Below are 27,581 nucleotides of genomic sequence, written 5' to 3' on the forward strand. Positions count from 1 at the left end.
GTTGAAGGTAACAAGTAATTCACTCTTCAGACTCCGAGTCAAAGTACACAAATATTCCTACAATAAAGTCATTGCAAAGCAACCACAATATTTTTTTTTCCTTTCCAAGGGAAGCCTTCAGTTTACACACCTGTATTTGTGATGCTGCAATCTTCATTTCTCCGTCTGGTGTGGTAGATGATGACCACCCACACCAAGGAAGTGCCCACCACACAGCAAACCACAGCTATGATCACAATGCCCACTGTGGCCCATCCATCATCATCAAGTGAGGGGGCAATGTTTTGAGGAGAATCACAGGTGGGAGTAGGAATTACATTAAGACGGATGTTGCCTCGTTCTGTTCCAAGCGTATTAGACATTTCGCAAGTATATTTCCCAGCATCTTCTACATCTGTATCCACAATAATTAGCAACTGATTGCCCGCAGCAAAGAAATGTCTTTCTGTTACCACAAGAGGGCTGTCATCCTTAGTCCAGTTCAGTCGGGGCGGAGGGCTACCACCAGCAATACACTGCAAAACTGCAGTTTCACCTTTTGTTACAGTTCGATCGAGCAAAGGCCGCAAAAATGATGGTGTTTCTGAAAAGAAAGCATAAGCCTCATATTCTAAATGACCTTGCAAGAATGCGAACACATCCTTTTCCTTCACATCTCAAGAGGAAAAGCTAAACTAAATGCATCAGTAATGCCTAATGAAGTTTACTCTCATTCTCAAAAAAAAAAAACACTCAAGGAATCTGATCTTAGAGCCTACAGTTTAGTTGTCAATTGATCAGACCGAAATACTTGATTACCTTGGAAGGTAAAAAAGCCAAATCATACATCCTCAAGATTGCAGAGAATGACATGAAAAATTTGTAACAAAACATAAGGAAATTAACAAGTTAATCTCTCATCTCTAGCAGCCCCACATATCAAACATTGTGTACACTCTGAGAAATACAATTAGCTTCCATTATTTTGCATCACAATAGTGTGTGCTGAAGTACATATTTCTCATCTACATGTCAATACAAATTACAGTATTTTTATTTCTAAACTGTACTTCCATAAAATTGCTATTTTTAATCAACTGCTGTTTTTAAAAGGAGATTATGCCAGTAAGGATTGCTAATGTCTTACCTAGCACTGTTAATGTTGCATTAGCTGAAATGCTTCCAGCAGTGTTTTGAGCTGTACAGCTATAAACACCTGTGTCCTCAATCTTGACATCAACAATAAAGAATACATCATCTTCAGGCATAACGTGCATGCGCCTCTTGCGCGCCGCAGGAAAATCTGTTCCACCATCTTTCTGCCAAGCAATCTGTGGGACAGGGTGCCCAACTGCAGCACATTCCAAACGTGCCATTGCCCCAGCACGAATGGTTAAGTCCATGGGGATCTTTGTAAATGAAGGCAGCACTACAGAGAAGTTATTGATACCAAATTGAATACATCAAACATACTTTTCCTTTTTTGCAAGCATTTTCTTAACACCCTTCTTGAGCCTAAAAATCCCAGAGAAGCATGCAACCTCAATTTATCAGTAGCCAAAGAGAAAGGGAGGGAGTTGTATGAGACTGCCTAGATCAAAATTGCATTTCTGCTAAGAGCTTCCTACTACATGACCTTTCCATCGTACCTTGCAACAGAGTACAGACTTAACTCCTGTGAAGATTAATAGATTTTCCATCTTGTTACATAGAATTTGTCAGATTTACTATGAGTTGGGTCTCTTTATTTGCTTTTTCCTATGCTACAGTTAAGCACAAAGGGGCCAGAATTAAAACTGAATTATCATCTTAGAAGTAGATATATTTAAAAAAATAACCTCATCTTATTAAGGGATCTTCTAAAAGATGCAGATTATGAGGACAGGAAAAACTATGTTTACATATCTTGATTAAAATCCTTCTACTTTAAGTCTGCAAGCAAAAAGTAACATACTTACTATTTACTGTAAGTTTGGCTTTGACAGAGTAGGATGAACCAAAATGATTTGAAATAACGCACTGGTATTTCCCTTCATTACTAAATTCAACATTGCGCAGTCGAAGGATGGTAGTGTATTCCATCACTTCACCACCCTGTGCCCGGAGGTGTGCATAATTCTCCATTTCAGCATCTTGTAGTAATTCGTTGTCCTTCTTCCATGCAAAAGTCATTGGGGAATCACTGCTGCTGGCTGCTGAACATACAAAACTCAAATTGGAGCCTTTGATTGCCGACTGGGTTTCTGGCTGGACAGTGATCTGTGGTTTAGGAAAGTCATCTGCACAGAAGGGAGAAAATGAAAAGGAACACAAAGAGGAAAAAAATATATATGTGAGGCCTGAGGACTCTTAAGTAAGCATTTGTAAGCCTTGTTTTATAAGCTTGAGAGAAGAATCAGGTAAATATTTATAAAACGGATATATAATGCTTTCTTTTCAAATTTTGTTAGCCTTAGGGCATTTATACATGCCATATTTATGAATTTATTTGTGCCAAGTAATTTCTTATTGAACAGAAAGCACATTTAAAAGCAGACTGCGTGTACAGTTTGTTCAACAGCAGCACCGAAGAGGAAAGCACTACCCCCTGACATCCCTAAGAACTATTATGAATGTCAGCCATGAAGTCTACCCTTCATCTTTACAACACCTCAGGCTGCTGTTAGTTTTTCTTTATTGAAAGCATAGCTCTTCTGCCATCACAAACTGCAAGTTAAAGTCAAGGGTTTTCCCCAAACCCACAAAAAACAATCATGTACAAAAGTCACTGTTCTAGTGATTTGTGGCTGTTTGGTCCACCTTACAAACACAGCAGTGCTGAATATCCCAGGGCAGCATAAAAGAATTTCAACAAATTTGTTTTTGGAGGTCCCTTTATTGTTGAAGGGTTACCTTCAAAGTGCCATTTTGTGAGTTTACAGAGTTAGTTGCCTTATGAATTATTTATTTTGTCAATTGTGTGTACATTATATGTACAAAAGGAGGGGGCAATTAATGGTCTCACAAAAAGCCATAGCATATTCTCCATTTTCAAGATGTCTCCAACCTCCTGACAGACATAAACCCAGACTTCAGAGACTGCAGGAAAAGCCCCAAGCTCCAAATACTGCTTAACACAGACCATGCCTGCACTGCAGAGAGTCAGGTGTTACCTAGCCCCTTTACCTCCTTACATCTCACTTGTTTGGGAACATACCAGGGTCAAAGCATTATTTCCTCTGCTTTGTGTATTACAAAAGAAAATGAGATGTATAGACAGCCTGAACTCAAGCTGCCTGCAGAACACTTGCAAGTCTGGAGCTGTGCTCCAGCAAGCAGGCAACATGTCCCCTGATCTGGGACACCAAGCATGGGCCTTATAGATCTTCCAAGTCATTTAGTTTCCATGCTTCTCAACTTAAGCATTTACGATGTCTTACTCTGCTATCCCTGCACAAAGTCAGTGAAATTATCAACTCAGTTTGCAAATGGCATAGTTTGTCATGGGGGACTTAAATTACCCTTGTGAAAGGACAGACGATACTTCATTCTGTTTTAGCTGTACTATCAATGGAATAACAAAATATTTTAAAATCTTAATTATTTGGCAGAAAGAGGGAACGAAAAGGTCACTTAAATAAGCCCATACTACAGAATACAGAAAAACACTCTAGGATAAGACTGGCAATGTTTTTTGCATTAAGAGATTCTACTTTCTTCTGCATGATAATTACTTTATGTATTAAATGTACATCCCTTTTTGCTAATATATCTTAAAGGGTTTGAAATTAATTCATTAAAACTGGTATTCAGCAGCTAAAAGAAAGATCACAATCCCCCATGGTTTAACAAATAAGAGATATATATTTAGATCCCCTAATTTTATTTCTTGCCAGAAATAGTTTCTCATAAATAAGGATTTATACTTCATATATACTCCATTAGCTATCCAGTAATCTGTAATTTCCTGCACCGTGTCAACATTTCCTTTTCAGCAGTAGTTAGATTATACACAATCTATTCACTATTTAACATTAATATTAATATATTAAAAATTTCATTGCTAATAGGAAGAGAGAAAACAATATTTTTGTACGCTATTTTCTATTCTGTGCCTGCTTTACCACTGCAAAAGGGTACAAGTAGCAACAGTAACAATTAAGCAGTCATATCTACTATGAGAGGAAAGTTAGTAAGACAAATATGGTTACCGTTTTGTCTCTAAATAATATAAAGTTTGAATTTTCTTTAGTAACAAGATAAAAATGTATACAACAAAAATACATGAAATCCAGTTAGTTTTTTATTTCTTGATATTTTCAAAGTTCCCACTTAATGTATCAAGAATACTCACACATTTTTACCCCGAATGCTTAGCTTCACTTTGAAATAGAGAACGTAAAATAGGCGATAGTGAATGTTACTAAATAGACAGAGAAATTTTGCTATCACCTCAAATTTTCAAGTCTTAAAGTAAAAATATTTCACTAGCATTTACTATCTGGCATACTGAAATACAAAATGTCAGTACTATGGTAATCAGATGTTTTAAAATACAGCTTACATACAGGCAATAACTCACATGGTCCAACTATTTTCTTAAAGTAGACAACAAGCACACATAAAAAAGGTCAGAGCAGAGGCTATTACAGCTATTTTACCTTCAGATTTTCTCAGCTCTGGAATAACTTTGAGGCAGATGAAGTATGAAAATGATTTACAAATAATCAAAAACAAAAATTGCACCTCAAGTTTGCCAAAATATGTCTCACTTGAAAATGACAGTTATCTAAACAATATCCATCTTTTAAATTTAGGGGCATATACACTTAGTACCACAAACTATTGCACTTTCCTTTACGTGCTACGCTATACACTGTGTAAGCAAGCCGTACATGAAATATAAGTCAGAAAACTGTCAGTTCCCATCTCGTACAAAGCCACAAGCTTTCAGTATCTACATCACAGTTTGGGAACAGAGAAGATGATGTTAACAAATATTAAATCCTTTCCATTTTATTAGAGAAACCAAAATGTATCAAAGAAACCAGAATAAAAATCAATGCATTCAGCAATATTTGTTCTATGGAATGAATGAATATAAAACTATACTCACCACAGACAAACCCATCCAGGCTGACCGTAAAAATACTTCTCCCTTTTAGCAACTGAGGATGGGCACAACTGGCATTTACAAAGCTCTGAAAGTTGTTCTCCGACATCCACTGTGGTAGCCATTTTAACTGGCAGTCACACAAGAGACTCGATGTGTTCAAGTGCCTAAGACAAAGCAATTATATTAATTCACAAAAGACCAGATGACCTTCTGAAGTCTGTTCCAACCTGAGCTGTTCTATGATTCCATGAAATACACAAGGCTCATCAGTTTCTCTATGGCACCCAACATACAGTAATACCGTAAGATGAATCAGGGAGCTAACTTCTAAGGTGATATTTCATAGGAGTCTGGAGAACACAAATTAAAAGTTCCAGACAAGCTTCAGTCAAGTTTCTACTCATAATGAGAGCAACATCTTTTAGTTATTCTTTAGTTTTTTGTCAGATTATTTACAGAGCAATTCAGAACAAAAGATCTGACTAGAGAAGGCTGATATGAAAGAGAGGAGATGCAAGATATATGCAAGAGGAAGAAATAGCAGTGCTCAAAACACACAGAATAGTGACAGTGTTTTTCTGTGCTGATCAACTGAAAAAGAGGGTCAAAGAACAAAAAAACCCCAAAACTCACTAGGACTACATTCTTCCCAGTACCACTTCATGACTTCTCTGAGTATCTGCCCCTTTGCTGCTACAGGACAGAAGGACCCAATTACAAGCACTGACAACCAGGTCTTTGCAGAAGAATTACAGCACTGCATTTCACTGGTCCACTAATCTTTAGCTCAGCAACAGCACTGCTGATCTTATAGCACATTACATCAAAGTCGCCCTTATCTATTACCTATTTGAGATCAGCCAATTTAAAATAAGGACTCCAAATGTAGCAGAAAATGAACACCTCCTAGCCTACACCCTCTCACTTAAATACAGTCATCACATAAAACATAAAAAAAAACAAAAATGTTGACATACCCTTCCTACATGACTTCAAAGAGATTACACTGGGAGTTTATCACTGTATCAGGGAACATCTCACAAGGCTTTTATTTATATATTTATATGGATATGTAAATTTTATAGAGATGATGTCTTTAGATATAAACTTACAATTCTTTGAGTTTCTTCATTTGTGAAAATGCATTTCCTTGAACTGACATAATTGCATTGTTACTTAGATCTCTAGGGGAAAAAAAAAAAAGGAAAAGAACATTAGAGGAAGAAAGAGTAATTTATTACACTGGATGTATTTAAGACTCAAGGAATAGTTTGCTACCTTAGTGATATACAAAGGATGCCCTGTCTCAAAAACTAGAGATAGGATTAAGGAGGTTTACAGAACACTTAATACATATCACTTTCTGCACTGATTCCAAAATTCATATTCAGCGTTAACTCCAAAATAAAGAAACTTCTCACGATCACAGTAGGAAGCAGGGTTAAGTGTATTTCATGCAAAGTCATAAGTAAAGCTTCTTACGCCTACTTTTATTTCAATTAGTATCAAAAATAAATTTTTCCAATGTTGGGTTAAATGTGAATTTCTACTACTTACAGGTGTTCAAGCGCATCCAAACCAGAAAATGCTTTCTTTGTAATGGATCTAATCCTGTTTCCTTGGAGTACCCTGAAAAAATGTAAGTACATGATGCAAAAAAGATGCAATAAAATGGAAGCATTTTCTGAGCTGAACAAGTACATTTTTAGTATTTATTTCTAAACTGTGAATAATAGTCACCATTCAACCTTCCTTCCCCGATGCAGCAAAACGTCTCACCTCTGAAAGACACTAATTTATTCCTCTTGACTAAATGTCTAGATTTAGAAGCTATTTAGTGTGTACAGTTCAATAATATGGGTTATTCTAATCATATACACATAAGCACCTTTTTATTTCATTGATGTGCATCTGAATATTTCAATGCAATGAAATTGATGGAATTCCACTGGATGCTGCATTACTTTATTAAAGACTATCCCTGTCACTATGCTTTTGTTATATAATGCACTTATTTCTTCCCATTATGGGAAACCCTAATTCTTTGAGTAATGTTTCCATAAATAGTAGTAATATTTAAAATATTTCAGATCAGTTTGACTTGAAAATTCTAGAATTTATTTTATAGAAAAGGAAGACTTTATAGAGAACAAAATGGTACAGAGGAAACAAAACAAACCCAAACATCTCAGCTATGGAAAGTTTAATATCATTAAGCGTTGGGCTTGTCCCTTGAAACACATATAACAAGCTAATTTTTTAAAGGAATGATGAGATACAAATATTGCAGCAATACTCACAGCTTCCTAAGTTTATCTAGGCCAGAGAAAGCACCATTCATATCTTCAATAGTCCATGATATTTCATTGTTCTTCAGATCCCTGTTTAAGGCAGCAGAGGAAAAAACAAAGAAAAGAAAAAAAATATCAAACCACAAGAGCTATTTGAAAGAACAAAGCTCGTATTTCTTCAAGAGCATGTATTACTTTAAAAAGAAAGCAAATTTAAAATAGCTTTCTGGTAGGTTATATTTTGTTTGCTCAGGATGCTGTTTTGTTTGTTTTTTTTTAAGAGACGCTTTACCCGATCAGCCAGCACCTTAAGAACCATTAGAATACAAACCCACATTCCTCTACAAGGGTATTCAAAACCAGGAATATCTTAAGAGAATGAGCATCTTTGGATGGGAAGGGATGAACTGCTGCCCCTTTAAAACACAATACACTCATGCCTTTTTAAGTTCATAATAACAGAGAATACACTAAGCTAATCACTTTTGCAACCTTCACCATCCAGAACACTAGCTTAATTATCTGTGAAGTATAAGGAGATTAAAAATTTGTGAAGAGAATGGTGTGTCAGCAAAGAATCAACAGGGTAGGGCTAGAGGCAAAAAAAACATCTAGGAGGAAAAGTCTGACACTTAATTCCTAGACACCTCCCAAGTCAGACTTCCTCTCTTTATGATCTGTATCTCTCTGTGTACTTAAAAACCACAGCATACACCCCTCTGAACTGCATCTTTGCTACATGCCCAACATGTGAATATGTGAGCAAATCCCTGAAAGCAATGCGTTAGTGCCATTTTCAAAGCCTAGAGGGAAAGGCAACCATTTAATTTATCTGGCTAACAGATGGGTCTATGGTATCCAACTGGAAGATTTTAATGGAGCAGAGTATATTTAGATTAGTTTACTTCTTTCTTCCCCTTCAAGAAATGCTATTTAAAAAAACGCTCAAATGCTTAAAGCATTGCCCAGTCATGACAACCTTTAGCATCCACAATAATACAGGGCTTTGAGCTTTGTCTTCTTACTTCTATGAGAAAAGACGTTGATTCAAGTAAGACACAATGATGATCCAGATCCCTAAAGCTGTGGGTAGCAGCGCTGCTTGCTGCCTTCGAATGGAGACATGTCTTTCCCATAATAATGCTACTGAAACTTTTTATCATAATTGCCACCACCATTGTGTACAGTCTTAATGAAAGGAAGTCCTCCCTCTCCCCACTATTCTGAAGAAAAAAATCCTACCGTAAGAAAAACACATGATGAACTTCATCAAAAGCTCCCTGTGTATTTCGTAAGGACAGAAGGGCGAGAGAAGAAAATTAATCTATAAACACCAAGGGTTTTCCTTAAGGTTTCTGACCTTAAAAATTGAGTTTGTCAACTTACAAAGTCTGTAGACTGGAAAGTCCCCTGAAGGCACAATCAGCAATGTAATTTACTTTGTTGTTTCCAATGTACAGTCCAACCAGCACACTTAAACCAATGAAGCTTGAATCATCTAACCTTGATAACTGATTGAACGTCAAATCTCTGCAAATTCAAGGGGAAAAGAAAAAAAAAACCCACAAAAAACATTTTAATGTTTATGCTGCAGTGCTTATTACTCAGTTCAACCCAGGTGAATTTTCAGCAGGGGATAAAGTTTGTTTCCCTTATAAGTATCACAAAACCTACTACACCATTTTTGACCACACAGCTTGTGTATCATTTCCAACAATTCACAAATTACTGCTGAATGAATTTCCTCGATTTGAAAATGACTGTGTTACAGCTTTAGTACAACTGCTACAGTGAAATGAAGTAGTCACGGTTCGCTTCAACTCCTTTTAACAAAATATAACTGTCTCACATACAAAAAAGTTGTTGTCACCTTGGAAACTGTTACGAAAAATTCACAGATCACTGGTAGAAAGCTCATGCTTTGGCATGTACCTGGCTTTCAAAACTGGAATAGAATAAAAGCTACTCACAGCTCACTGAGTTTCTGGCAAAATTCCCAGGCATCAGGACTGATCCTGTTGATGGCATTTTGGCCGAGATGGAGCTGCTGCAGCATCAGCAAGCCATAAAGCCAGCCTTTGGTTATCTCTGTTAGGTTATTATGGTCCAGCTGCCTACAAACACACATAAATGCATGCAAAGAGGTAAAAGAAAATGTTCAGAAACTCCGTGGCATGTGTGCTTTGTGACAGGCCCACATATGACTTCATGATACTGGCTAGGTAGCTGCAGCTTCTATTTATATTTAGAGTTGTATGCAGTTCAGCGCTATCCTACACATTCACTAATGACTGCTTTCTGCTTTTCAAAGCACACTAGAACAATTTAATTCAAATACATCATTAATTTTATCAAGCAATTCATTTTGTACAATTATACTTAATATGTTGTCAGCAGAACCTATCAGCAAAGAGTTGATACTTACAAGACTTCCATGTTGGTCAATCCCCAGAAAGCGCCATCCATGAGCCTAGTAACCCCATTTCTCTGCAGTTTTAATGATTTCAAAGCTGGAAGTCCTTGGAAAGTAAGCCCATCTATTTTTTTAATTCTGTTGCGATTCAGCTCCCTGCATCAATAAAATGTACAGTTACAGCAGAGTAAGTTTTACCTGCACGCCAGCAACCTTTCTTCCCTCTCTGGAAACAAACCTTATTTAAATGCTTTTCTTGCGCATAAAACAGAGACAAGATATAATAAAAATCAAACATTTTATGGGAATGCATCACGTTTAATCATGCTAACACTCTTCTGCCTTCGTGATACTGAGGACAAGGACCTTGGTAGTGCCTTGATTTTCAGATTTAAAGAATCCCTGCAAACCCAGAATGTCATGGTCAATCCTGTTGACAAATTCAAAACTGAAAGCAACTTTCTGTTGTACATCCAGCAGTAGAGCTGCTAAGGTTATCTTAAAGTTGCAATAAGTAGTCAGAAAGGAGTTAAAATATTTTAAGTTGTGATAACTGGGCAAAATTTAGTATCTTGGGTGATCCTTCTCTTTCTTAATCTGGAGCCAAGCATTCATTACACATTCCTCCCTCATTCTCCACTATTAGTTACAAACAGTTTCTTCCCTTTTTCGCAAACACTGTTGGCACTCCCCCTTCAGTCATCACACACAGCCCTTGTAGGCCAGAAGTTGGGACCTATGTGTATCCTGGAAGGGAGTTATAAGGCATAACTAGCTGAATGACAAGCCACAGTCACAGTAATACTCAATATTTTCTATTTTCCTGCTCTCTACAACATCTTCTTGGCTTTGGTCCTTTTTAAATCCAAACCCTGCCCCAACCCCAAGCAGCTTTCTGACTTTGAGCCACATGAAAAGGGAAGTCTAGCCTCACACAGGCACAAAGAACAATGTCAACTTTTCTGTAACACTGAATTTTAGACTAGCCATCATTTGCTAAATTAACAGTTTATTTATTAGAAACAACTGATATACAGTATAAAGAGAAAGGACTAGACAATACTAAGAAAAGGCCCTCATACAGCAGTGAGTGATCATCTGTCCCTTCAAGAAGGTCTTAGATCAATCCGCATCCTACCAAACTAAGAAGAATCCTCTCCTTCCAAAACTTACTTCCTATGGGAAGTAAAGGCCAAAATAATTCTCTCTACATAGTTATACCACAATTATTTTTCAGAATCTAAGTCTTGTAAGAATTCATCTTTCCGATGGCCTGATACAAACACTACCTAGTAACAGACACCCAATAGAGAACCCTACTTCCACTTCTGTGTTTGAATATGTAAAAGCAGTGGAAAACATTCAGTAAAAATAGCCTTTAGTTTTTCCCCACTCCTCCTCTGAATAATTCTTTCAGGAGATAACACAAATTTTCAGCCTTCATTGAAGATTAGCTACTCAACGTAACTAGCTCAGCCTACTGATGGAATCCTGAATGAGTGCAACTTTTTTAGCCAAGAGTACCACCAACTTCCAAAATTTCAGTTGAATCTGAAGATCAGAAAGTCTACCAAGATCGTTAACAAACCCTGATATTTGCAGGACTGTTCTTACACTCTTCTACTGAGGCTTGAGTCAAATTCTTCCTGCATTTGTATACAGAAAAGACATTCACTGTTTCCATGTGTCCAGCATCATAACAGTTCACTGTTCTTACGACCTTTCACTTCCAAGACTTTATCATCTTCAACTCTTGACTATCTAATATGGAAAATAACTATTCAGGAGTTAATGAAGTGCAGTCCTAGCCCATCCTCTTGTTAACTTCCTGTGCTCTTTAAGTTTGGGGGTTTTTTAGAGAAAAAAAAATACTTCCCCAGACTATTCCATGTTAAATAACTTTATTTATTGTTTGGTAAAACATTTATAGACAGCATTGTATCAGTGAAGCTGATGGAGGTCTATTTACCCAAGCATATTGCTTCTCATCATACCTTCTGAAAGCAAATTAATTCATTTCACCGTGAAAGAATAAAAAATCCCCTCATTTCACCATGAAAGCACAAAATAAATGAGACTGCTGGAGCAAACTAAGTTTACTTCATTATTTTTCCAATGCTTTCTTACAGAATACTGCTATGACCCCTCTTCCAGCCTTTTTTTTTTTTCCCCCTTTTAATAGGCAAACACAATTTTAACACAAAGACTATTCACATCTCACCAATATATAAGACTAGTTTTGTTCAGCACAAAGCTGCAGTTAGTAAGGGTTGCAGTAGTATGTTTTCTATGTCTGTCTCACTCTGCCTCTGGTTAAATTAAAGGCTAAAGTTCAAGCACTGCCAGTGCTTTGGAAAACCTGAAAACAATTAGTCAATTGTAGGTTGCACTTACAGGTGCTGCAGATGGGAGAGCTTAAACATCTTTTGAGGGATTGCTGAAATTTTGTTCCTGTTCAGTTTCAATACTTGAAGTGTAGTAGACAAATTGTCAAAGGTACCAGGCTCCATGGAGGTTATTCGGTTACTGTTAATATACCTGTTGAAACAATGTCTAGAAGGTTAAATTTACAATTATTTAATAAATTCTCAATACCAAGTAGTGAAACACAAAGCTCTTGCACTGCCTACTCCTTCATAAATGGAATTTCGTTTATCATATTAATTAGAGCTCTTGACAGCTCAGTCTATGGTCGAATAGTATTTCACCACCAACATTTTGTTCTATTCTGCAGGAGTGTGTTATTGGCAGAAGATAAAATGTTGCAAGCCCATTACTTTATTCTCACTCAGTATAGCTCTGGCACTGCTATTGCCATTACTAAATAAGGATTAAAGGTAGATTCAAAAAAGTCCACCCAACTCTAAGCAACTCAAGACTAGCTCAACCATGAGGGACTTAAGCTCATTTTGTTATACAATTATTTCTCTCAAGAGACACATCTATTTGTTTCATCAACTTGTTGCAACAACTCATGTATTCAAGTTAGCAGCTTATGTTAAGCAATAGGTGAAAGCAGGAATAAGTATTTGATGCGCATCTAATTAGAAGATTTAGTACCTTAGCAAACTGCTGCCAATCTAAATTTTCCAGCAAGTTTTTCTGAAAGTAACCTGAAAGAAAAAAAACCATAATGCTAAGTTTTACTTACAGATACTTGAGCTGTAACGATGGAAATGATGATATTTTTAGCTCTGATATGTTATTGTTGCTCAAGTCCAAAGTTTCTAGATTCTGAAATGGCTTCAAGTGTTCAGACAAGATGTTGGTAATCTTGTTGCTGGTCCTAAAATTTAAGGACAGTAGTCAAAAGAACGTCATTTCCAGAGTAAACAGTTGTTAACTACACACGACTGACGAAAGTTAGTTCTGAATTCTCCCACTTAAAAACAGCTTCTAGTTAAAGAAAAGTAATAAAGTATGTGCTCTAGATAGAACATTCATTTCTAGCCATCACAAATTGGAATGCTCTAAATACATGTGTTCACCAATATTGCTTAAAACATAATCCCAGCAAACAAGATGAAAAGAACTGCGTTATAATCCAATTACTTCAATTCATGGATTTAAAAGGAAGATGTAAAACTCCCTCTGATCATCTATTACCAAACAGTACAAATACCCAGTATTTGCATTGAACAGTACGCCACAGTATTGTACTTAAATGTTACTAGACATATTTTCTATTTTAATCAAATTAACATCATACTAGCTACAGTTTTCTTTGAAAAATCCTGCAGCATGAAAATCAGACTGAATTTCCAGAAAAACAGCTAGATTTCAGAAGATGGATGACAGTGCATTCCCTCAGAAAACCATTCTATAGTTCTGCAATTAGACCTAGTATTTCATCCTGTAGATTCTTCTAATGAGTTCAGAAAAAAATGAATTTCTGCTCATTATAGAGGTTCTGGTTTTCAAGCCTGGTCAGATTTTACGTTTTATGTCTCACACCCAATTCCACAACAAAAACTCTGCAACTGTTTAAAGACTTTGGTATCCTAGTCTACTCTAACAAGCATCCCTTTTTTACTTCCAATGAAAGGCACTTTTTCCAGCAATCATATTTCATGTTTGTACCCAGCAATCTACCAGTTTTTTCCATCCCAGTCGCATAATGTACAGAATCATACACGCACATCACCAGCGTTTAATAGGGTTGGTTGTTGGGGTCTAATGGTACATAGGGGAAAACAGATCATGACCAGTCAAATGAATGAAACCTGAAATGATCCCTGTTACCTTGAGAAGCTCAAGTCAATTCTGCCTGTGGTACATTTTGTGCCTACTATGATGAATTATCAAAATTTAGGAGCTCTCCCCAACTACTAGATTGCAGAGAAAGGCAATTTCAGTGAAACTATCAACAAGAATGCAGATTCTAGGTGTTTGCCTTCATTGGAAATACCTGCCCTGGATCAAATAGTAAGCCACACATTTAGAATAGCATGGACAACCCTCACATATTTTAGGGGTGTGGGGGATTACTGCTCATGAAAAAAAAAGTCCTGACTCAAAAACTGAACCAGAAGTTAGATTAATGGGCCTTCTGACCACATGTGGGAACGGGTAAATGATCTTGCAGCCCCTCCAACGCAGCACTTGTATCATGTTTCATTCCTCAGGCTGTCTGGTAGAGGTACACTGCATATTTTTAACTCTTAGCTGAAAGTATTTATAATAAATGGAAACAAATTACTTTAATAAAAAACAACAACAAACACCACCACCATGTGTCAATTCCACTGGCCAAGTAAGACTGCAAGTTAGAAACCAGGTCACAGAGCCTTGCATTTATGCATTACTTTGTTTACAAGGTAATTACTAACAAGGTATTAAAACTGCCAATTACTTGAGTGACGAATAAAATTTTCCTTGCAGTAAAAGTGTGCTCCAGCAGAAGCCAGCAATTTCCTGAACTGCACGCCTCCTAAATTGCAGTGTGAAAGTGTTCAGTTATAGAGATGGCTTGCACAGTGCTGTCTTTGTGTCAGCACTGCTCCATAAAACAGAAATTCCTCACAACTGGCAGGATAATAGCCCCTGTATTACAAAGTTTAGTTGGACCTAATGGAACTGAATAAAGCTCTTATACAGCCTTCAGATTAGCACTTAAACTAACTGGCAAATTACCTGACACAGACCAGGTTAAAACAAAACCAAACAAACAGAAAAACACACCTTGTTTATTTCAGGGAAGGTTTTACTTTTTTGGAGATGGTAAGGTCATATTGTGGGGAGAAAAAACTTCTTTTGTTTACTGAAATGGTGAACACATTAAAGTCCTAGTTCATCTCGCAATGAAAAAAATCAAACCAGCCTTCACTGCACCTGCCTGCTTACTCATATTTGTAGAACCCACTCAAATGCAAAATATCCAAATGGCTCACTCCTTATTGCTCCAATCTCCTACTCCAGTTTTCTCTACAAAAAATCTAAGTGCCATAATTCACACCTCAAAAAGATTACCCAGCGCTGAATATACCTGAAAAATTCTAACTTTAAGGCCCAACTTTAGTTAAAATGAGAAACTGCAATTCTAATTTGACTTTTTTTCCACAATCATCACTTAAGTATATCAAATAAAAACAATGTATCAGCCTCCTCACAACTGCCAAATTGCTGTCAAAATTAGTCAAGAAAAATGTGTTCAAAAAGGTAAGCCTATCTAACTGTCAAGGCAGACCCAAACAGTATCCTCTGAGTCAGTACAATGACATACAAGTTTGTTCAGTATGTTCAATACCAAATCAAATAACCAAACAACCAAAAAAACAAATGCTCACAACACCATGAACTCTCCATCAAAGTGCTATTATTACTGTGCTCAGACAAAAGCTGCTGCACACACCACACTGGTTTCATTTCAGAGACCCTCAAAGGGAGATCAGAGCCACAACAGAACCAGCACATCAGGTTCTCACAGAAGCAGACCTGAAGCAATTTGATAAATTTGTCATGTGCAAGGAACAGCAACACGCTGCAGCTTCCCAACAACTTCTCCTGTTACAGCTGAAGAAGCTGGAGCATTGAGGAACACAAAACCACCAAAAATACCTGCATGAATCTGAACATGCCTTTTGCAATCTGAGTGCCCACACCCTGACTTGCAGCAACAAAAAAACGTATCACCCACCCAAGAGCGCATGCAGACTGATTATTTTTACATACACCTGTATGAATACCAGTTCAAGACAGAGTATCAGTTTTTCATTATGTGTATGAGAAACCTTAGCTTGCTTTCTCAGCATTCATGATTTTAACCACACCACTAGGCCAAAACATCTGTAACAGTCCCATCAATCACAATCTGAAGATTCGGTCTATATATAGCTACAAAATATCTGACATATTAACTTGTGCCTTCCTTGCCTCTGGGGAAGTACCAAGCAAGACAGCAACTTCTGTACCCATTTTGTTAGGGATCTAGTTAACACCATTTAGATGTAGTAGTTCTTACGTGCTGGGGAAACAAAAAGTAAGTATCCAAGATAAGTATCTTTTGATAAAGATTGCCAGTATGTTTTCTACCTAAGTATGCAAGCTTCATTCGTCTGATCCTGTAAGATGGAAACCCCTACACAGAAATATTTAGACCTGAAGTTCTACCTTTTATTTCTACTCCAAATTTCAGAAAAAAAAAAAATATATATATATATACATTCTTGCAATTTCTTCTCCAGCATAACAGCATAACTCTTTTTTCCAGGTAGACCTTGATCTGCTGTGTTTTGAGCAGCTTTAGTTTTATCTTGCACTACGATCATGACAAGATCATGTATAGAAGCCTAGAGGTGGAGGAACCCGATAAAAAACAAGCTGTCTAGACAAACAATTTTGGAGAGCTGTCTGTGCAGCCTGTTCTCCAAAGCAGCTGGATGTAAAATAACTGTTTTAATATCCATCTGGTTCTAGACTAATACAGTATCTCAACCAAGGCCTGAGAAGCAGCATATACTTAATCTGGCTCACAAACAGGCAAATGAAGTCATACTGGAGGCTCCTGCTAAAGACTAGAAAAGTATATGTAAAGAGAGAAAAAAAAACACTCTGCTAGGGCTAGATAAAACCTTTCTGAGCAGTGCTGAAGCCAAGACACTGGGGTTCATAGATGTTTAGTTTGACCGTCTTGTGTTTACGTGGCTTCCAGATTAGAGCTGGCTTGGAGGCAGCCATACCAGAGCACAGGCAAACCAGATGCGATTGTCCCTAGCAGAGTACATAACTGGTGGTCTCCACGACAGCTCACAACCTCCCGTTTCAATTTCTTCTTCTGTGGTTGCCTCACCTGTTCTTCCCTCCGCTCACCCACCGACATCATACAACTCCTCGCGTATCATCTATTGTTTCTTGCACTCCTGCACAAACTCCTTTGGACTTCTGGAGTTCTTGTAAGAAACGATGTCAAGATACCAAGTAAAAAAAAAAATTAAGCAAAAAGAAAAGTAAAATAAAAGTGAAAGATCAAGACTTAATTAACTTCCTTAGAACTGTAATTAACTTCCTTACAAAGTGCTGGAAGACACATGCTCTGTGGTTTTTAGGGTAAGGCTGGAAAACTTTAAGACCCCATTATCAGAAGAAAGAATCTCAGTAACTCCTACAAGAAGGAGGAGAAAAAATAATTTTTTTCATCAATTTCTACACTTTTGACTACTAAAATTAACCAGACTGTAATGAACAACTATATCATTTAAAATATTGTAATTATGGTTTCAAGCTGAACACTACCCTTACAAAATACCCCTATATGAATTGGACTACATGCTCTTCTCACCAGACACCAGCTGCATTGAATAACATCCAGTTTTCTAAATTTTTGCAACTGTTAATATACAGAAATATTTCAAGCAAAACTGCTTTTCTCCAAGGCAAAGATGCCAGAAATAAAGCCAGAATTCAGGCTTACTTCCAGTCCTACTGGTAGGTCTACAAGTTTCATGCCCCCTTCATGCACAGGCTTCTCCTTCCTTAGAGCAAGCAGGTTTTTTTTCTTTTGAAGGTTCCCTCATTCCATGATCTATGCCTGTCATTGCACATTCAAGCCAGATGTCAGCAAGTCTCTGCTGTTATTTTTTTGTACTTTTTGTGGTACACAGGCATAAAGCAGAAAATGAAAACTCGAAACTCTGCAGGCAGCTGATAACCCTGTCCAAAACTTGACACCAAAGCTTATTCATTCCCAAACCAAACATAAACTGGGAAAAGGGGATGAGAAAGATGCAGAACAAACCCAAACTTTACAACACATGATACTTCCATAGCAATTCTCTCCTGATTTTAGTTATAGTATCAATATATGTAATTAAACTTCCCATACAAACTCTCTTCTTGATAACCGAGAGTCTGTTCCCCATTTCACTTTCTGGCTTTTCCAAAAATAATCACAAGTTACTTCTCATGTAATAACCAAGTGAACGTGTAAACTCATCACTTTACTTTAAAGACTGTACACAAAACCAGTGCAGGTACACTGCATGGGCTGACAACAGAATTAATAACCCACTGCAGACTTGGTGCACCCTATGACAGTCAAAGCTAAAATCTTGGACAATTCTAGACCTAGATTAAACCCACCATAGGGTTTAATAGGATCATAAATCACCTTTCTAATATGATGTATGGACTTGTTGAGTAGTAACACCTATCCTTTACTGTTACAGAGCCAACACTCCCTTTTGAAGGGCGCAGACTGAAGTCTAGGCACTTCAGACCACACCCTTCTAGATCTACTCCTAGTTTTGACTGTCTCCTATCCACTTCACTCAAAGCACCAAGTCATTACATTTCATTGATCTATTGCAATAACCACCTACCACTTCTCCAAGATATAACCACAGTACTTATACTTGACATCTTAACTTCATTCTGACTTCCCTCATTCTCTGTACTATATGCCCTACAACTTTGCACCTTCTCCTTGGTAAAATTTCCTACTAGTCTTCCATTTGATCACATTGGAACAGTGTTCTCCGCTTTTCTGATCCATCATTCTTCTTTTTAATTCACCTTTAACACTGCTGATCAGAAAATTATGCTTGTTTTTTTCCACTGTAAATAGCTCAAAGCTTGCATTCTTTTCCATTCTCATTGTAAAAGCATTAATCTAGGCTGTCACTACTTTACATTTTTGCTACAACAAACTCTGGGTTTTCACATACTTCTTCCCTTTCCCATCATTCAGCCTAAATTACTGCCATAAAAATCTAGTTTCCATGTCTGCAAGTCTGACTAAGACAGGTTCCTTTTCAAATTCTTTCATTTACTTCCTCTTAGTCTCCACACCAAATGTCAAAGCCTGCAAGAACTAATTCCAGTAAGTTTCTTCACTCTAGCTTTTAGCTCACAACTTCAGCCCAAGTCACACATGGTTTACCACCACTCCCATTTTTGGGACCTTCTCCAAGTAGCCTTATGCCTGAAGCCCAGTCTGACATTCCTCCATTCTTTCTTTCAAGCCTTCTTCAAAACAAACTCTTCCAGGCAGTATCTAAATCTTAATCCTTCCCATAATAAAGTGGTAGCTGAAGAGATGACAACAATGTAAAATATTTGACCAACATTTTCTTAATATTGGAAGCCAGACTTCAGTTTAGTGTGCTCGCCTTATAAACACACAATACCACTTTCTCTGGCAAGCCTCGAAGGGAAAGGCATCCACTACTACTGAATGTAAGCTTCCATTTTCAGCAGCTGCATGTAAACTTCTTGTGACTGTAGCTTTCTAAATGCTGAGAAAGCATTCTCCAGGATTTTACACACAGCTTCCACTCCCCAGCCCACTGTGAGATAACAAAGACACAGATTTCTCATACCTATCCCTATTCCAAATAAACTTACAAATAAAGATTATTAAAAAAAAACAAACCCTTCTATCTTTAAAGGATGCTTTTTGCAGAAGTTTTCCTCATGAAGGTACTGCCACTGAGCGCAAACTAGCACTCTTATTTAAATATACTTTTCCGCATTTTAAACAGAACTGGAAACGCAATCCTAAAATAAAATCCCTTCTGAACAGTGTAAGGAATTAACCACCACTTTCCTTCGGTACCTAGGTTTGCGCATAAAATTAAGATAAGCATTTAAGCTGTATGTTGGTTAATCAAAGCCACCAGGATATAACAGTGCACACTTAAATTTTGGAAGGATACCTTTTAGGCAATAAAGATATTTTTTTTTCTTTTTTAACCAAGAAAGAAAACCAGTGACCAGCCTATGTTCTATTATTCCACCCCCAAATGAAGAAGGTAAGACTATTTTGTTCTTCTCGGTAAGAAGAACGAAGTGAGCACGAAGCTACCTAAAATGAAGGTTAATTTATAAATCTCTAGTCACAAGCTCATCGTTTGTTTAGCAGAGGTTTACGATATGCCACTACAATTTAAGAGTTAGTTTACTCGGTTTTAAGACTGATAAAGAAAAATTTTTCAGATTACATATTAAGTCAGGTACCATGAAAAATCCTGAAAGCCCCGTAAGTAGAGATACTGACACTGCAGTATGATAAACTCCACATACTAAGGGTTTGTATCAGGTATCTGTCTCCATTACCTGACAGCACAACGCTTTACCAGTCTCAACCAACCACCATGCTGTTACTAGGTCTTTCATCAATGGGATTTCATATTTAGATTACAGCAAAGCATGCTGCCCACTGAAGAAATCTGACTGATCACTGAAATCAGGATTAATGAGCAACTAAGCAAAGTAGCAAGCTAGAGCTAATAAAAGAATACACAAAGCTAAATCTGGGCTCTCCTGATAATTTTAGAATTTCAGAGCTTATTCATGAAGCCTACTCTATACTAACACTTGGAGATGATCTTCAATAAATTCCCTGCTGCAGATTAGATAAGCAACAAGTGTCTACTTTAGACCACAGACTACCACCTGGACCTGAAAACACTTCTTAGGCATTCCCCAGGTTTTCATTTGTTTTCAGTGATCAAAATAATGTTTTTTAAACAAATCCCTGTTGATGGCCTAAGCAATTTTATGGGGTGTCCCCCCCCCTTTGAAGAGAATGACTTTGTACTTTTTTGGCACAATTCATTTCTAGCTTCTACGTCTGCTTTTTCAGAAGTATTCACTGAACATCAAAGGCCTGAGATACCACATAATCAGAGTCATTTTGTAGTGGCTGATAAGAAAGCTACACTTAAAGTTGGAACAATTTTGCTTACTATTAAAACCTGTGACACCTGCAGTTACCTAAGACAGGCTACAGTCCCTTTGTCCTGTTTTTATCTCCTGACTAATCTTTGTTAATACTTTTTGGTTTTTTACCTTTTTAAACATCCAGGACACAAGACGTCTTCAAACACAATGCATTTAAACTCACCATATGCCAACAAAGACATTACAAATAGAAGACTGTAGAAAGCCTGCAGAAAAGTGACTTGAGGATGCAGCCCAGCATGAACAAACAAGTGGGTGAATTTCAAGAATCCTCCTCAATACTGGCAACATTCTTCTTCATCTCAGACCTCAAAAGTGAATGGCCATGCGATTCCTTGTTTTAACTTCCTTAAAGGCTTCCTGTACAGATGGGATTGGATGGGATTTTCCTCAGCACAGCAGAGGAAGACCTGTGCCATGCTGCACGTTCTGTACGTCACTTATGAACGGGAAGTCTCACATTCTGAAAAAAGTGGGAACCTATTACAAGCCATATATTACTGTAAAACTTGAAAAACATTACTGAATTGTGAATGATCCATGCTCCTTTTTACTTCTGTACCATGAACTTTCAATTCTCCACTCCAGCTTTATCAAGACCAAATATTTGTGTTCTAGACTAATATGATCAGTCTTTACAACGTAAACTATAATATTTTCATTTAAATCATCTGCACCACATGTACTAGTGCTTTTAAATAAAATAATTTCTATTCAATAAAATGTAAAATCACAAGTTTATTTAAAATAGACCATTATTTAAAGCTAGCCTAACACCAGAATTTCACTATACGCACTAGTGACTTTGGCATGTACAGCTTTTTTAGTCCCTGCAGACAGCAAGATGATGGCTACATAACATATCCTGGATGCGGGTAATATAAAACATGTTTTACATACACATTTTGATAAGAACAATAAAATTTAGTTGGGGAGGCAGGATACTTTAATACTCAAAGCTGTTCTGTCTCTTTCAATAGCATTCAAAGACACATCAGCGATGACAAATGGCGTCTACAATTACGTATTTTAAAAAATTCTGCAAGTAAAGTAGCATGGGGTTCTTATTTAAACTGTAAGTCCTAAAAAACCCCAAAACCTTAAAGTTGCAGCATTTGTAAATCAGTGTCCATCTTCCTTACAAAGCACTCATCGCGTGAAAAGTAATTAACATTTTCTGAAGCATTTTCAAGTAAACCCCCTATGCAAACAGTAGTTAGTAGTCAAATGCATGCACGACTTCAAGGCTATTGTACTTCTATTACTTGGTTTCAATCTACTTCTGGATCCAACCCAGGTACAAAACTTTATAGCAATGACAGACCTAGTAGGCAATACCGGTTTTCATGTATCAACACCACAGATTCTAGTGGATTTTCAGGATAAGCAGGACAGGACTGGTACATCTTGGATAAGGAATGCCGCTAGAATGGCAACTAAATTCAGAACTTTGCTTGTTCTCCTGGAACGAGGGCATGAGTATCCACTTCACTACCTGACACAAAAGCAATCCACCTATCTAGGAACAATGAAAAGAAACTTGTTTATTCTCCCAGAACTGCAGGATTTTCTACCACAAACATTTAAAACAATTATACATTAATTTAACTGTTTTTACAAGCACTCCAGGAATGCAACTTAGGAAACACCGAACACAGTTTAGTCCTAGAGGTAGATAAATACACATACATTACTGTGCGTGGCATCTGTGTTATACGTTTGTAGTAATCGGTTATTAAATCCAGTACACTCCCCAAAAGATTAAGTTGTCCAGCATTTAGCGGGACCTGGCCTCCTGGCTACCAGTTGTGCTGTTTGGAGCCTCCTGACCAGATTTAGCCCAAAGTACAATCCATTTAGTTCAGAGCAGCTTCCAGATTCCCAGGAAGCTCTGAAACTCTCTTACGCCATGTGATAAGAGTAGATACATCTATATTTTAATTCATATGATGAGTTATCTCCAGCCATGTAATGAGAGTATGCCTGCATGTACTTGTATACTCCTTCACACAGACAAGGTCTTCCCAGGATGGTGGCAGGGGGTGTGCCTGCCCAATACTCTTCTCCCTCATGGTGTTCAACCCTTAGCTGGCATCCATAGAAACAAAACATTGGCATTATCATTTCATGTTACAGACTGTGACTATGAGACTGGGAACATTTGCTGCTCTGGGTATGTTTACTCTGCATAATTCAACAGTATGCAAATATCTAAGCTAGATAAATATCAATTAAGATAGCTAGCAATGAGGTAGCTCCAGAAATGGAAACTACACTAACATGATAATCCACCCATGCTTGTTTATACTGCTCAAAGAATTCAGACACACAGTGCTGTATGGAAATACCTGCACTATTATTTACTGTAGGCATACCAGCAGCGTAAATTCCTTTGCAGGGCAAGAAAATTCTTGCAGAACAGGTAAAATTCTAAGGCTCCACAGCTGAATGACAAGTCCTGAGAAGTGAGGAAAGAAAAAAAAGAAAAGAAAAATCTTGAAAAAGATTTTTCTTCCATCTTCAACAATGAAAGATTTTGGCAAGAAAGGAAGGCGCCACTTCCACAACATTCCTTGAAGACGCCTTGGAAAAAAAAACTGGCTTTTCAACTGACAGTAATGAACCAGCGTATATGTATCTCATCAAAAATACAATCAAATCAAGTTTCAGAAGACTAGCACTCTCTTTTCTGCTATTATTTGAAAGTCAGAACAAAGACTCAATAAGGAAAGAGCAGTTTGTTTTGGAAAGGCTCCACAAGCTCCTTTCATATAAAAGTTTAAAATCCTGAAGTCATCAGATGTTTTGAGTACAGTTATTCTTTGAAGAGTGGTTCTAAAAATTATATTCTAATTGTTCCATATGTGTTCTCTTCGCATGACTTACATGTATTAACTCAGTTTGATTGAACCCCTCCAAAAAACATCCAACACAGAAAGAATAAGTGAACATATTTTTTTCACTTCTCAAAAAAAAAGTGTTATTAGATTATATGTCCATCTATAATAACACTATTATGTATATTTTTATGCCAGACAGCTGCTCTGTAACTATTTAGTCTTTTCTGTAAGAAGAGATTTAACATCTTTACATAAATAACTTGCAACCTGTAAGAACAGGAAGCTCAGGGGAGGCTTTATACTCTCTACAATTATCTGAATGGAGGTTGTAGTGAGCTGGGTGTCGGTCTCTTCTCCCAAGTAATAAGTGCTAGGACAAGGTGAAGAAATGGCCTGAAGTTGTGCTGGGGAGGTTTAAATTAGATATTGGGAAAAGTTTCTTCACTGAAAGGGTTGTCAAGCTCTGGAACAGGCTGCCCAGGGAAGCGGTTGAGGTACCGTCCCTGGAGGTATTCAGAATAGTGTGGATGTGGCACTGATATGGTTTAGTGGTGGACTTGGGAGCACGAGGTTAACGGTTGGACTAGATCATTTTAAAAGGTCTTCTCCAATCTAAACAATTCTCTGAGTCTATTCTGTGTTTGAAATAGAAACCTTTGCAAAAGAAACAAGATGCTTTATTTTTTATAACAATGCAATACCAGTCTAATTTTATGTTCTCTGTACATTTGTTTTGATACAAACAATTGCCTTAACTGTTATATGCTCACTGACAGCACAGACCTAACAAAGGGTTTTCCGTGTCTGACCACCTGAGTAAATGAACCAAGCTAGTGAACCAAGGATACAGAGCAACCAGTTCAGCAGTGACTGATTTTCATTTATACTCTCAAAGAAATACAAAAATTTTTGCACAGCTGCAGAAGGATGATTTTGGGTTCATCTAAACTAGTTCAGTTTCCACGAGAAGGACTAAAGGAGATGGCAAGACAAATTCTCAACTTTGCACTCCTCAGAAGGCAGGAGGATGTAAAACACTTTATTATGACATTATTTCCAACCTTGTGGCAAAATGAACCTTAGCAAAGACGTAAAAAAATATATTTAGATCAATTAGATGATTAAACTACAGAGTGCTATGACAACGTGAAAATACTGTCAACACATGCAAAATAGAAGATATGCTTAAATTCAACAGTTATTTGTCAGACACCATCTGCTTTTTCTTTCATTCTTTTCTGATTCTGATCTGTAAGAAACCACATCAGTATCAAATATCACTTCGTTCTTACTCAAACAGAGCAATCCAGACACAGCGGCTGCACCAGCTGACTTAGCTGACCTAAGCCCAGAGTAAAAACAAACCCCTATAAATCCCCAGATGTAAGCAATTGAATAGTGATCAATTTAATTAACTGAACAGCTTTCCAAAGTTTATTGTATTGTTTTAACCCTTTGGGCTTCTTCAAGAAAGGTAACTTGCAATTTGTTTTCAAGGGCAGAGTTTGGCCAGAGGGCTACATATTACTGGCTTTAGACACTTTAGATTCCCATTGATAAAATATCCCACATGTGAAAGAGGTGTCTTTTCCCTTTTTCAATTAATAGTATTAAAGTAACTATTTTTGTAACAGTTCCTTCAACTCTTAGGGAAACTACATGATGGGGGGGAGAAATCAAACTGATTTTGAGTGGAAACCTCAGGAATAACATTTCCTTTAAAATCAACTGGTTTGGTTACTGGTCCTATATGCCTTTTACAACTTTATACTCATATTACAGATCCCACATCAAGTAACCTGCTCATTTCTTTCAAACAAAACAATGAATGTACATATAAATGTGACACCTTTATATCCATTAACTGCAGATGCAAAAAAAAAGAAATTATGCCACACATTAAAATGGGCTCAAAAAGACATTTTAAACATATTGGCAAAACATCTTCTAACCTAGATACTTGTCCTGAAGCTGCATCTTGAGGGGATTTCCCCATGTTGCCCACTGAAATTAATGGAACTCTGCCATGATTTAACACGAGTGGGATTTCAGCCAAGATGCATAATGATAGAGTATAACTCTTGTTTTAAAGTCCACATTGTACAAGTTTGTATAACGTTTACTGATGTTTGTACAGCACCTAGCACAACAGGGCTGAGGCTTCTGGGCACTACCACAACATAAATTAATTCTAATGCAGTCTTTATATCTGAGGGAAGCATAAAAACTACGAGGATTAAGCTCAATTATACACATTTTAAACAACCTGCTAAATAATATGGCATAATCAACTTCTAACCACAAGCTACTCTATTTCCAATTATTTCACTTTAATCTTTGTAACGCACATATTTCCACAAACCCCATGGAGTTAGTTCTACTAACTAGGGACAATAGTAAGATCTACTTACAGAGACAAAACCGTTATATTTGCAGAGACTCTTCCCAGATCTGGAATGATCTCCAGTTCATTGTTGTTCAACTTCCTATTAATGTTAGAAAATGGAGAGTCAGCTTTCATGTTAATCACAAATATGTACATTGGACTTGCTAAATGGCTGAATAGTGTCATCCCAAAATTAAAAAGTAATTTCAGTTCCACTTAATGCAAAGTATCAGAAAAGCAAGCATCTTTGTTGTTTAACCAATTATTAGAAACAGGGATACAATTAGCATACACAAACATTGGTTGGGGTTTTTGGTTGGTTTTTTGTTGTTGCTGCTGCTGCTGTTCTTTTTTTTCAGGGGGTTGATTGTTTGTTTTTGTTTGTTCTTTATTAAGACAAATTAACTTACACTTCCTGAAGACTATGAAGGTGATCCAAGAGACTGGTCTTGATTGAAGATAATTTGTTGTGACTTAAGTCCCTAGGAGGTTACAAAAACAAACAGCTTGTCAGTTTTGCCATAAATTGTGTAAAGCAATACAATTTCAACCCAAATTATGTTATCATTTGTTTCCATGTACATAAAAAGGTTTTTTTTTTAACATATTAGTAAATTAGAATACATACTTATTTGAGTATACAAGTATAACTAAGAGTAAATACCTTGACTGGTCATTGCCAGCAGTGTCAAAGAATTTCCTGTACCTCTAAACAATTTAGAGCTATTCACTGGGATGTAGTAGACATCCCAATGTCCAAGTGTGTAAGACCCATGAAAAACACCATAAGATTTTGACTCGTATACCAACAACAACCCCTCTGCTCCATCTCTTCACAATAAAACATCTAGCTAACACAACCTCTTGATTACAAGGAAGACTCATAAACCAATACTCACTGCAGACTCACTCCTTGTATCATTTACCCTTCTCACTCCTCTAAAGCAATGCATAATCTTAAGTACACAATGAGGACTGTCCATAAATCTCAACACTATTTGCATGCTTTCACTCAATTCAGGACTCCATTCCTATATAACCAAATTTAATGGTGACCTTAAGCAATATCACAGAAACATAGAAAAGCCTAACTCTATTCTGAGTTTTAAGATGTCTGTATACTAGTCACATTATATTACAATCACACCTGGAGAAGCAGCTTGAGTACTCAGCTTGTGCCAGTCTGCACTGAAGATCCCAAATATATATACCAACACAGCTTATAAGAAATCTTGTTAGGATCTTTGCAGTGTTTCTACAAAGTAAGCCAGGGTACTAGGAATGCAACACATTTTCTTGACCACTGTCAAGAAATTCTTTTCCCTACAGACACCATACATCTTTACCATGTGTCTTAAATATTTTACAACACGGTAAAACAGAGTCCTAAGAAGCTTTT

The 27,581-nt window shown here is 37.1% G+C and overlaps 1 protein-coding gene across 2 annotated transcripts in view; it reads right to left on the reverse strand.

Annotated features, from left to right (window-relative positions):
* Nucleotides 1-27,581, reverse strand: part of LRIG3 (leucine rich repeats and immunoglobulin like domains 3) — a 47,108-nt gene that overhangs the window by 12,754 nt on the left and 6,773 nt on the right. For both annotated transcript variants that reach the window (XM_061467814.1, XM_061467816.1), the window contains exons 2-15: nucleotides 26,593-26,664; nucleotides 26,208-26,282; nucleotides 12,930-13,064; nucleotides 12,173-12,316; nucleotides 9,791-9,934; nucleotides 9,336-9,479; nucleotides 8,752-8,895; nucleotides 7,375-7,455; nucleotides 6,632-6,703; nucleotides 6,187-6,258; nucleotides 5,075-5,238; nucleotides 1,938-2,258; nucleotides 1,127-1,408; nucleotides 131-583 (exon numbers count right to left, since the gene is read on the reverse strand). In XM_061467814.1, coding sequence (XP_061323798.1) covers nucleotides 131-583; nucleotides 1,127-1,408; nucleotides 1,938-2,258; nucleotides 5,075-5,238; nucleotides 6,187-6,258; nucleotides 6,632-6,703; nucleotides 7,375-7,455; nucleotides 8,752-8,895; nucleotides 9,336-9,479; nucleotides 9,791-9,934; nucleotides 12,173-12,316; nucleotides 12,930-13,064; nucleotides 26,208-26,282; nucleotides 26,593-26,664 — 2,303 coding nt within the window. The remainder of the gene's footprint in view (nucleotides 1-130; nucleotides 584-1,126; nucleotides 1,409-1,937; nucleotides 2,259-5,074; nucleotides 5,239-6,186; nucleotides 6,259-6,631; nucleotides 6,704-7,374; nucleotides 7,456-8,751; nucleotides 8,896-9,335; nucleotides 9,480-9,790; nucleotides 9,935-12,172; nucleotides 12,317-12,929; nucleotides 13,065-26,207; nucleotides 26,283-26,592; nucleotides 26,665-27,581) is intronic.

The sequence above is a fragment of the Pezoporus flaviventris genome, unplaced genomic scaffold, assembly GCF_033815535.1.
Source record: "Pezoporus flaviventris isolate CSIRO_AGI_PZ_B2104156 unplaced genomic scaffold, CSIRO_AGI_Pfla_v1 ptg000045l, whole genome shotgun sequence".
Lineage (NCBI taxonomy): Eukaryota > Metazoa > Chordata > Aves > Psittaciformes > Psittacidae > Pezoporus > Pezoporus flaviventris.